The sequence below is a fragment of the Miniopterus schreibersii genome (genome assembly GCF_964146895.1).
Source record: "Miniopterus schreibersii genome assembly, chromosome: X".
Lineage (NCBI taxonomy): Eukaryota > Metazoa > Chordata > Mammalia > Chiroptera > Miniopteridae > Miniopterus > Miniopterus schreibersii.
The window spans coordinates 22962132-22974996 of NC_138104.1; the positions used below are offsets into that span (position 1 = coordinate 22962132).

At 40.0% G+C, this 12865-nt stretch overlaps 1 protein-coding gene across 2 annotated transcripts in view; it reads left to right on the plus strand.

Annotated features, from left to right (window-relative positions):
- The first annotated feature begins 998 nt into the window (after window positions 1-998).
- The window catches only part of AMMECR1 (AMMECR nuclear protein 1), a 101944-nt gene continuing 90077 nt past the window's right edge, over window positions 999-12865 (plus strand). For both annotated transcript variants that reach the window (XM_081125956.1, XM_081125957.1), the window contains exon 1: window positions 999-1493. In XM_081125956.1, coding sequence (XP_080982082.1) covers window positions 1024-1493 — 470 coding nt within the window. In that variant the 5' untranslated portion in view covers window positions 999-1023. The remainder of the gene's footprint in view (window positions 1494-12865) is intronic.

Sequence of the window (12865 nt, forward strand, 5' to 3'; positions counted from 1 at the left end):
TCCTTGAGAAAATTTAAAAAATGAATACTAAGAACTGCCTAATAATATAACTGGATAAAATCTTTCAACTTGTGACTCATTACACTGTCTACCATATTTACCTGTAAGATCTGTGCTGACCAAAGACATATTTCTATTGCTTTGTTTCCAAGACACACACATACCCATAACCCACCACCGCAGGTTCCAGAGCACAATTTACATCTTTAAACCAGTGAGGTGTTGGTTAGGGCTTTACTCTTTGCTTCTAAACGTTTTCACAGGGCAAGGAGGGACAGTTGGGGAACAAGTATTGTATATATAGATTCAATTGGGCTCGCAGATCTGTCCACAAGGAAAGGAACAGTACTGCTCTTTTACCACAGTCTTGGAAAACGCCTGGTGCATGCTTAGATTGGTATTAAAGCTACACCATTGTCGCCATTTCCTCGATGCTTTGTACATACTTTATAGGAGCGGTCTCAGGTGTGGAGCTCTGAGCACCTGCTTGCTCACACTCCAGCAGTTCAGCAACCAGCTTATTTGAGGTCGGTGGCTCAGGTTCCATGTAACTCGGCTCAAGTGTCACTAACACTAAGTGCAGCTCCTGTCATCGAGCCGTGCTTTGGGACTTCGATACTTACTTCGGACTTTCTTCTCTCGCCGCCCCCAACTAGTTTCCCTTTCCCTCCTTCCTCCCTGGTAGTGCCCAGCTCCTCCCTCCGCTTCCACTCTTCGCATTCCCCTGGTCGTTTCCTTCTTCCTTTCCACTGGGCTTCCCGTCTTTATCCTCCTTGGGCCCCAGGCCTGAGGCTGCAGCTAGGAGGAGGCGCGAAGGGCAGAACCCCGAAAGCATGGGGCTCGCGCGGAGGCGGGGGTGCGCACAGGGCCGCCGCGTGGCCCGGCGGCCGGGCGGGGAGCTGCGCGCGCCTCTCGCGAACTCCTGGCGCGCCCCCGATGGCCAGGGCCGCAGCGTGCTCGCCCCCGACGCCAGCTCGCCTCACTTATGGGTCGGAAGCTCTGCGTGGGGGAAGCTGTTCCAAGATGGCGGCGGGTTGCTGCGGGGTGAAGAAGCAGAAACTGTCCAGTTCGCCCCCCTCTGGCTCGGGTGGCGGTGGTGGCGCCTCCTCCTCTTCCCACTGCAGCGGAGAGAGCCAGTGTCGAGCTGGGGAGCTGGGACTAGGAGGCGCCGGTACGCGGCTCAACGGGCTGGGAGGTCTCACTGGGGGAGGCAGCGGCTGTACCCTCTCTCCCCCTCAGGGCTGCGGTGGCGGCGGCGGCGGGGGGATTTCCCTGTCGCCACCTCCGAGCTGCGGAGTGGGGACCCTACTTTCCACCCCGGCCGCCGCCACCTCTTCCTCGCCCTCCTCTTCGTCCGCCGCCTCGTCCTCATCGCCCAGCTCCCGGAAGATGGTGGTGTCAGCGGAGATGTGCTGCTTTTGCTTCGATGTGCTCTACTGTCACCTGTATGGATACCAGCAGCCCCGGACCCCCCGGTTCACCAACGAGCCCTAGTGAGTACCTGCCCTCCGCCGCCCTCTCCCTTGCGCTCGGGATGGGGCTCATAGTTGAGGTAAAGTACGAGGCATGAGCCTGCCTCCCCGCGGGCGGCTGCTCCTGGCCCCTCTCGCTACCCCGGTCCCTGAGCCACTAGACCTAAGTCAGGGCACCCCGCGCTTTCTGCCCTCCGAAGCAAGCACCCCACACTTGGAGGAGGGTGCTGCTGCAAGAGATGGCTCCCAGGCTCCCAGAGGTGTTCGCCTTCTTTTTCAATAACTTCGAGGAGTTTTGACCCTTTCCTTCTCTCTTTCGCCACCCGCGTCCCCCACCGCCTGGGTTTTTGGAGGTCTGGATTACTCAAGGTGTTGACCTCTCCTCACTTTGGTTTCCATTACCCCTGACGAAAGTCCCGCCAGTATTCCCGCCTTCCTCAAGGAGAGTTTCTGTCCCATTGCAGGGTGAAAAAAAAGCAACTATCCAACTTCTGTTCTTTTAGTGATGGAACTTAGCGCGGGAGCTTATGAGGGTCCCATATTTTCGTTCGGGTTTCCTTGTGTCCTGGGGAGGAAGGAGGTTTTTTTTAAAAAAAATTTTTCCTTACTGCCTATTTTTAACCAAACAAACCCGTTAAAATGTGTTTATAGTGAAGCACACCGCCAGCTCTCTCACATTTGAGGAGTGAGGAGTGAGGAGTGAGAGACCATTTTTTTTTTTTTTTTTTTCATTCTAACGTCTGGGTAATAGCTCATTCAAAGAGAGCTGTCCCTATCAGAGCCACTGTCAGTTTGTACTTTAAGCGTGTCGACCCTTTTGTGTTGATTTCACTTTTAAGAAATCTATATTAGACTTGAGGATTTGAGAAATGGGTATTCCTAACTGTGTGTAGGAATTTTTGTGATTTCCTTTGGTTTTGTACTTTTAGTTATTTTACTATTCAAGTGTGTGGTTGAAATTGTTTAAAATAGTACTGTTACAGCTAAAAGCCAGGTTAATTCTGATCCGTGTCCATTTGGGTGTGTGGGAGATGGGGCATGTTGTTGTTTTTTGTTTTGTTTTTTTTTTAATGTGTAAACTGAGTGTAACCTGACTTTTTGAGTTAAATGCTAGATAGAATGTAAAGCCCAAGGAAGGGCAGAACGACAAAGAGGGCGATTGTTTTTATTATGAATACTTAGCATCGACAAGAAAAATAATAGAGAAAATTTTCAGATAAATTTATACTGAAAAGCATCAACCCTTTCGCTAGCTAAGATAAGTGCCCCATGTCCCCATATCATAAATACTTGAATTGATGTTCTTTATAACTTCTTCTTTTCACTTTGTGAGATGAGGGGATTATACTGCTACTGAATAAGTACAAACACTTATGCCTAGACTAAAAATATTAATATGTAAAGTGGAAATTATAATAAAGTGTCCTGGAAATTGTAACTTTGTTTCGTTTGTTTTCTTTGACTTTGATATTTTAAGTGTATTTAATTTTGTATGACTCTTCTCTGGTCTGTGCATTTTCTTTCAGACTTTGTTCATCTTTGGGCATTGGTTCATAAGAAATGCATGGAATGGCATCCAGACTGACACTGTCAAAGAAATTAAATATCTTTACATATTTCATAGTTTTTATTCTAGGAGCTTAAGTCCTAAAGCCACACCTTTACTTAGCCAATTTTTTTTTTTTTTGGTTAAGAAGTAAAATTCATTTTGAAAAGACTGCCATATAAAAAATCTATGAAATATTTATTAGCATGAGTCACTTATTTGTGACTTTTCTGTCTTCTCTTGGATATCTATGATGTATTAGAGCCAGTCCTGGGATGATACATAGGTTAGCTCTGCAAAGTCATGGGACTGCAAAAATTCACTCCTGTTTAGTTACATGAGTTTGGCAAAGGCTGTTTTACTATTCACGCTCCATTGCTCCAAAGCATATGTGAACACACTTTCAGAAGGTGCTATTTTCACACATTTTAAAGTGAGTTTGGGTTAACTGAATGACTGTAACAAGAATTTTAAAAGGAAAGTGAGCTTGACCAGTTCATATGGAGAATGCTTTCGAAAATATCATTTAACAGTGGCCACTTTGAATACGTACTGAGGTATTGTTTCTCTTCTAATACCACTTCCACTGGATTTCTTTTTCATGGAATTAGATAAAATATGACATACTTTTGATTTCTGGGGATATGTTGAAATGATAGTGGAAGAATAATAACTTATCATTTAGCAGTTCTTGAATGTGTTATGTATTCTATTGAACAACTAATTTAGAAAAGACACTGAACATGACCAAGGGGAGAATGAAAGTTCACTTAAGTGGAAAGAGGACTGCATCTTGTTTTCATTTATCTTAAAGTCATTTTTGAAGTGTACTGTGTAAAATTCAGGAAAATTGCTTAAAAGTAGTGTTTGATTATGGGAGTTTTTGAAATAACTATAATCACTTGACAGTGCCTCAGTAACCACCACACATTTTCTTTCTGTTTTACATACAGGGGGGCAAAAGTACCCCACTGGTTTATAGTTGTTTGTATGGAAAATACTACAATAATTAATAAATAATACAAAAATAAACTGTTTTTTGAATACTCACAACTGTAAACCTACTTTTGCCTCACTCTGTACTTAATAGTGTGTACTTATTAGTATCGCTTTGTGCTAGGGACCATAGGGCATAAATAGACATATTGCTTTTGCCCCCCTCAGAGTTATTAGTATCATATCATGAGCAGTGGCATTTCAGGTCCTATCTCTGTCCACCAGAAAACATGCTTTTGACTGTTTGAGATTCTCGTGTAAAAGCACACCTTTTCATACGTTCCCAGGACCTTTCTGTCAAAAATATATAACTGGTGAAATCTGTCTTAGAGGTTTAGAAGTCCTAGATTCATCAGTTAGCCTTCCACTCTGAAAGGTTATTAGAAATTTCCAGTGATCTATCTGTTTCAGGTTTTGGGAGTGGGATGCGGGGGGAATGTCAGGATATGAACAGGCTGTATGGATACAAATTCTTCACCATTGCTGCTGTTTCTTGGAGCACCTACCTCACTGTAGAGAGGTAGCAGTAGCTCGAGCTTGGGAGGATGGTGGAAACTTGTTTAATGGAAGACAGGTAACATTTGTGTATTGCTAAATCGTTAGTTTCAGTTGTGCAGTTGTAACAGGCACATTTGCCCACGGGAACAATGTTCAAGACATGATAAATACATGACTTGAGGTGCATTTAACTATTCAGAGTCAGAGCTCTTGGATTTATATGTGGGAACCTAGTTAGCCATGTTATAGGAAACCATTTGCTACTATAAAGGGGTCCACTGGGCCAGGTGTTGAGCCAGTTAGACTGCAGAGCACTCATTCTCAACCTTGGCTTCACTTCGAATCACTGGGGAATTATTAAAAATGTGGATGCCTGGGTCCCAACCCCAGAGATTCTGGTTTAATTGGACTTGGATGGTGCCTGGGTATCGGGATGTTAAAAGCTCCCCAGGTGATTTTAATGTGCAGCTGAAGCGGAATACTGGTTTTATTTGACTAAGCCTTTCTGCTTGAGATTCAGATTAATTTGGTCTGGGGTGGTGCCTGGGAACCCGTATTTTACGAGCACCCTTGGTAATTTTGTTAAACAGCTGGTTTGGGAAACAGTTGCAGTGTGGTCTGTAGAAGACATCACCTGGGAACTTGTTGGAAATGGAGGCTCTCAGGCCCCACCTCAGACCTGCTGAGGTAGAATCTGCATTTTAACAAGCCCCCCAGGTGATTCTTAGGCACATTAAAGTTTGAGGAGGAGTGGTTCTCTAACATACATCATAATCTCCGGTAGTGCTTGTTAAAACACAAATTGCTGGGCCCCATTCCCAGAGTTTCTGATTCAGTTGGTCTGGGGTGGGGCCGTTAATTTACATTGCTAACAAGTTCCCTGGTGATGCTGCTGCTAAGTTCCTGGGGCCACATGTTGAGCCCCTCTGGGTTAGAGAGTAGTGAGGACCTGAATACTACTTGAGCCACTATAAGGGAATGGCAGTTTTCACCGCTAGTTTCCAGTATTAAACTTCCTGCTTCCATGTCACTATCCTTTATCATGTTCTTTCTAATTTAGCACCAGGGAGATTGAATGCTGCCTTTATCATAACAAGAGTCTGAGGTTCTTGGGATAGTTTGGGGAAGGAGGAGAGTGACTCTTGGAAACCTGTAGTATGATTTTATTTTTTTCCAGATATTGTTAAATGTGAGGGGCACATTTTAGGAGTTAAAAACAGCACAAATATGATATCTTACAGTGAGCTGTATTGATTTTAATAAGTAAAGCCCCATCCTGTTCCCATAAAAAAAGCTTTGATGATTAGCTTACTAAATAACATGTTTTTTAAGATTTTAAAAGCTTTACTTACACTTATGCTTGCTGATTGCATTTTAAGAATTTACCCCATTAACAAAGAAATATAAAAGGACCCTGCTAAGGCACTAGGATTGTTTAGTCTTATATCTTTAATGCTGTGTTGCATGTCATGTCCCATGAACTTTTAATTTTAATCTTCTTATCACCTTTGAAGTTAATGCAATGCCACATTTTGTATAGACTATAGCACATAAAAGATACTTTACTATTAAATATTAAACATCAATAAGTGTGGTTTTCCATTACAATGAATACGATTTATTCTTTTACAAATCTCCTGGCCATGCAGATTTTAAGAGACTCTGATAAGGTGTTTGAACAGTTAACTCTTTCTTACCTTGGTACAGTAATCAAATTGCTGTTTTTTGGTTGCTTGGGAGGAATTACATTGTGTTAGGGAGGTGAGGTAGGCACTTTGTTTCACCAGAACAGTAACAATCCTATTGCACATTAGTGAAAGAAAAAAAAGAGCTCGATAATGCAGCTCAGGTCAAAGTGATATTAAATCAGCATTTTAAACACAAGCTAGTATATTTTTATGATGTCTTTTTTGATGACAACTGACCAGAATAGCTGGAAGGTGTCTCTCTATTGCAGATGATACGATTAGGCCATTACAGACTTCCTTATCCATGCTAGCATAATGGTCATATCTACTTTTTGTTTTAAAAAACAAACACATATTTTGAAAAATTGAGCATTTTTGAAGGTATTTATATGGGTTGTTTTTCAACACTGTTGATTTCCATTAGAAGGCAATCTGTTGTCCTATCTTACTGATAAGAAAGAAAAGCATGCTCCCTCCCCCTGCCCAGTTGTCATTACTGATGTAAAAAGCATCAGCGACTGGAATGAAAGGATGTAGAAATATAAATTACAAATTATTTTTATATCTGTGTATAAAGGTATATGTAGGGCAAGGTATATTTAGTTAAATAGAAAAATTTGATGCTTATTTCACCTTCTCTCCCATATGGCCAGAGGGAGTAAAAATCTAGTTCATAATTTTTCTTGCTTATGAATCGTGTTTGTGTTGTTTTCAAGTCCTAGTTAATGAGTGGCAACTCAGAAGGAATCTCTGCTGGGATCTCTCAGTCCAATGGAAAGAAAGACTACTACTGAGAAAGTAAAAAATGCCCTGTTAGCCCATGCATGAGTTGTTTTTCACAAACACATACTAACATTCACATTGTTGTCTTTAAAAAACTGTACACTTTTTGAAATTGTATTTGTGTAAAACACTATCAGTTATTACTGTAATGGGTTATAATTTTGAAGTCAGTTATGTTTTTCATTTATAGACCATTTTACTTTTTGAGAATGTATATGTGTGAAACACTAGAACTTGGGCAAAGAGATTAGTCAGAGTTCCCTATTTCAATAGGCGTTATTCTATTCTCTGGATGTCACACATGCTTGCCTGTTTTAAAGCAGCACAATGGCTAGGGCTTTTACATTTAAATTTTCTTAAATGGCCTTTTTTTCCAACTTGTGTAATAATGTCTCTTTTTGATACTGTTCTGAATCAATTAAGCTAAGTAACTGAGGACCAGCAGTAAAAGCCTGGGCCTGCCAAGAATGGACCTTCAATGTGTAAGCTGTCTTTCCACACAGTAACTGGGCAGTTGGTCACAGGAGACTGGAGACAGTGTGGGAAGCCATTGGTTGTGTAGGTGGGAAGAGTAGATTCCCAACAGTAACTTATTTAGAGTTGAGCTTCTGTAGTTACAGTATTGCTAAGAGCAAAATGGAGCCACAAGCTTATGTAGTAAAAGGAAAAGAGCCCAAAGGAAGAAGTATGGTGTAATAGTATAGTTGGGTGGGTGGAGCATAATTTATGTTGGTCCAACTCTTAAGTGGCATCTTTTTTATCAAGTGTGGGTGTATTTTCTACAGCCCTTAATGTATCATACTTTCAAACTTGCTCAACCTTTAAAATGTTAGTGTTGGATATCTGAGTGGAAATTATATGTCACTGGGGGAAAAAGCTGTTGTGTTTGTTTTTTTGTTTTTGTTTTTAGTATATACATTATGCTGAATTCCATGGTTCGACACCAGAGAAATAGAAAAACTAGTTCTACCTCACAGAGCTGACAGTGTTAAGATATGATACAAATATCAAAATCACTTAAAATGCTTACAACACAATATATACATGATTGTAGATGAACTTGATACATGAAAAATTTTGTACATAAGCATGATAATGACATGGAATAAAGGAGTGGTCAGGAAGAAGGTTTTTGAGAGGATAACTTTTGAGTCAAGTTTTTAAATGACAAAGGTACAAAAATTATTGGTGAAGAGTCTATATACCAGTAAATCTTGAAGTCTTACTTGGTTGTTCTCAAACCAGTTGCTGTCACCACCACACCCCTTGCCACAGTAATTGGGGATTCCCAGCAGCTGTCTTTAGTCAGCAACTTGCACTCTCAGCATTCTCCATACCACACCCCTTGCTCTGGTCTCTAAGCTCATAAAACAAGGAAATTAAAATAGCCTTTTGTCTTTGGAACCCTTTGGGAAAGCTGGATAAGAGTTATTGGATCTGATTATAGGGGTTTTTTTCGTATTAATAAGAACAGCATTTGTAGAAGAGTCCTCTAGAATGCAAGATGAATTGGAAGAAGAGTCTCAAGGTAGAGGAGATCAACTATGCTTAAATTTATGAGGGCAGTAGGGAAACTGGCATTGAAAAAAATGAGGAAGCCATCCCAGGGGCAGAGTTTGTGAATATAGGAGTGTTATGAAATTAAGAAGTGGAAAAGTTATCAGCATATGTAGGGACTTGCACTCCAGGGCCAGGTTTTGTGTAGGAGTGGAAAGACTGCCGCTCACCTGTTTTTTGGCTTCCATCATTGCCTCTTCTTTCTTGGCTCTGTGCCTAGCTATTCTTGTGCTCTGAAAAAGTTTGTTCAACAGCTCTGTTGGAATGGCTATGAAATTTGATCATAAGTGTAAGAACCTCCCCTTCCCCTCTCCCTCTTCACCTATTCCCAACTGTATCTAATTTGAGAGAAAGGAGGAGACATGTTGGTTTATAGAATTTGGATCAGTATAAAGATAGCTGAGATAGCTTTTGGATGAGGACCTGAAATTAGGTGATTGCATGTGAGTAAAGAGGCTTTGCAGAAAAAAATAATCTACCAAATTCCCATGCTAGAGGAAGTAAAAGGGAGAGAGGCTTTGGACATAATTCAGAGTTTATAAGCCGGACGAACCAGGAGGATGGTGGTGCCACTAAAAAAACATGGAGGATGGATAAGGAGAGAGATAGGAAGAAACAAATAGTCAAGTGAAGTCAGATTTCTTAATATGTGTATTTCAAGTGTTGGCAGTTAAAATGTCATTTCTTTTTTAATTAGCAGAACCACAGAGCGGCAACAGTGTTATTGTGCTGATTTAGTTGGTCTTTTGGGATCTCTCCAGCCTCTGCCCCACCTCCCCCATTGTGACTTTGAACTGCTCAAATGGGTAGATATCAGTGATGCTTTTTAGCTTTGTATTGCTAATAAAGATACCTGACAGAATGTTCGGTTTCCCTAATGTAGGTTTATACATTTTCTCAGTCTGCAGGCTTATCAGTTTGTAAAGCAGTCAGCATTTCTTATATTTCCTTATGTGTATATCATAGCACAGTCTTCAGCAAAATAGAGCCTTGTGGAGGACCATCTCAGGAACTTGTAGTTTCAGATCTTGGATTAAAGGAAATTTATGAAGGATTGGAAGTACTGTCTGGTACTAGATTCTAGGTCCCATGTCTTCAAGCTTAGAAAGTAAAGAATCAAGCTGTATCTGTTTTGTAGCTTTGCTCAACAAGGAAGGATGGGTGTTATCAATGGACAGGATCAGCCATATTGTTTTATGATCTTTGTGATCTTCAACGGATGGGCAAATATAAAAAGTTCTGTTGAGTCCAGGCCTACTAATATTAGTTTTTAAAATAAGGTCTGTGATAGTGTTGATGATTCTTGCCTTTCCCCTATCTCTTTCATTTTACAGATAATCCACACTGTGACCCAAAGCCACATGCAGTGCTGGGAGATTACAGTTGACTGTATTATGCATATCCTGCCAGAAGATGATGACCAGATCTCTAGTAATGGAAAATAGTGAGATTGACTTGACAGCCTATATAGCTTGCCTTGCCATTCCATATACTTTCTGTAAGCATATGACACACAATTTTAGTAACATATCTTATATTGAGATCTTGGATTGCTGCAAGGTGGTAGCACCAGGTTCCGTGCTTTGCTTTAGGCATTAGTGGATCTTTGAGTCATTCTTGTAGAATGGAATCTGTGAAAAACTGGTCTTGTTGCTGTCAGCCTAGAGTTCCCACTGTGTCTGCTTCAAAGAAATCCTCATGTGCTAGTCATTATCAATGTGCTTCTTCTCTGTCACATTAATATTCCTTATGTAGCCGAACAACCACGTGGTTGGGTATAGGTGGTTTGGAGTGCAAATAAATTATGTAACTGGTAAAACTTGGACCTCAGTATATACATCATTGTAGTAAGACAAATACCCTTTGTATCCTGATTTTGAACAACAGTGAGGTAAGTGTTTAGATGATGGGTGCTTTTTTACATTCTTTTTAAAAATATGGTAAGTGGAAGATGGTGTTGGTGATTTATTCACTAGGGAAGAATCCCAAGAAGTATTCTGGCCTTTTTTCCATGTCAGAGTATTGCTCTCAGTGCATTTTATGAAGTTCCCCATAGTTAACCAACCAACCAAACCAACAAAAGCTTGCTCTGCTTATTTCCCATTAAAACGAAAATCTTGCCCCTAGGTTGGCCAGGTACTTGAATTTGTGGAATAGCTCTTTGATGTTAGGAGTAGGTGCCCTGCAGTCATTGGTTAAAATTTTTTTGTTCAGTTCATGGGTCTATGTACCCCACACTCTTGTCATTTCAAAAAAAAACCTCACAAGAACAAACGGGAGTGATACCACTTCTATTTCTCTGGCACTAATGAGGTGATGTGTGGTTTGTGGTGTACTTTACAAACTCCTCTAACCATTGTCCTGTTTGGCAAGTTATTTTCCAGAAATCTACTCTTCCACACTGAAAGCATTGGCTCTATAGAGAAAGAGAGTCACACAGGGCTGGTGGTAGGAATGGAGGGCATGTTGGAATCAGGGAAGGAGAAAAATGAGATTATAGTTAAGGGAGGGGGATGGGTGGAGGTGAAAGAGGGCATAGAGGGGATAAATAGCAATGGGAAAAACTTATAGTTTTTTTGTCAGATCATCAAAAAATGTAGTTTTTGGTGTGCCACACAATTTTAGTAATTAGTTTATGTGATCCATGAGATAAAAATAGCTGATATAGATGTATGTTGCTTTTAGCAATTTTTTTTTATTGTGGTAAAAAAATAACATGAGATCTACCCTCTTAACAATTTTTTTGTTTGTTTTTATATTTTTTAATTTTTTAAATTACAGTTTAAACTCAATATTATTTTGTATTACTTTCAGGTGTACAGCACAGTGGTTAGACAATCATATACTTTATAAAGTATTCCCCCTGATATTTCCAGTACCCAACTGACATCATACACAGTTATTACAATATTATTGACTATATTTTCTATGGTGTACTTTACATCCACGTGAGTATTTTATAACTACCACTCTGTACTTCTCAATTCCTTCACCTATTTCACCCATTCTCCCAGACTGCAACCCCCCCCCCCCCCGTGCACAATACAGTACTGTTAACTATAAGCACTATGTTTAGCTTGTATTTTAAAGGTACATAATAGTGGTGCTACCTAAGCAATTAGTTTTTCATAGGAATTTTGAGAATTTTTAAAAATTTATTCTTATAAACATATTATTATTGTTATTATTTGTGTGTGTATATGTGTGCCCACAACCCAAAGTCAAATCGTCTTCTGGAAGATGATTCACAAACATGTATTAGAGATGCACAAAGCCTAATTACAGTAGAGCTTTGAGGTTTATTTTTTTAGGCTTTGAAGTATTTATTTTTCTCAATTTATTGAAAATTATGCCCAAACTAGACTAGAAGCATTAGAGTCAGATGTATCCACTTAAAAAAATGTTTCAAGCCCGGCTGGGTGTGGCTCAGCGATTGAGCGTCGACCTAGGATCCAGTCGATCAGGGTTCGATTCCCGGTCAGGGCACATGCCCGGGTTGCGGGCTCTATCAATGACTCTCTCATCATTGATGCTTTTATCTCTCTCTTTCTCTCCCTCTCCCTCTCCTTTCCTCTCTCAGAAATCAATAAAGATATATTTAAAAAAAAAATGTTTCAAATTTGTAGCATCTCAGTATTTGACCTGGCAGCTATCATTTACTTTATTAGTGTACTTACTAACTATATTTGAAAAGAACTTGATTTTCTAGCTTACTTTTTAGATTGTCATTCTCATCCTCTGTTCTTAGAGCTTTCTAATGAATTTTATAATAATAATATAAGGAAATGTATTTGATAGGTAGAAACTTTGCCCTTGTTCATCCACTTTTAAAGATAGAAGGTCCTAGGCACTAAAGGAGAACATTAGTTTTGACAGTTGAACCTGATATTTTTGAGGAAGTGTGTTTTCTAGAGAGAAGGAAAGTTGAAAAACACCTTTCCTAATGGGATATTTTAAGTAAGGTCTTTAATTCCATATGTGTATATATAAACCACTTAAGTGCTTCTTGAAATTGCTTCTTATAGTGTACACACTTGCTTCTAATGAAAAGCTCAGATCTGAATGTGGTAGTGACATTTGTGAAATATTAGATATGATCAAGTCATGAGTCGTGAAAGTTGTTTATTTACCCTGTTGTCTGCACAACCAGTATGAGGTTCTTTATCATAAGCAGAATTGCAGACATATTATCACTGAATTGTAATGTATTATTTTGGCTTTTGGAGCAGTTTCTAGTTTCTTCCATTTAGAGATGGCTTTGCAGTTCTGAAGAGGAAAGTAGAATTTCCACCATGATTATCCCTTTGCTTATAGACATTTAAAAA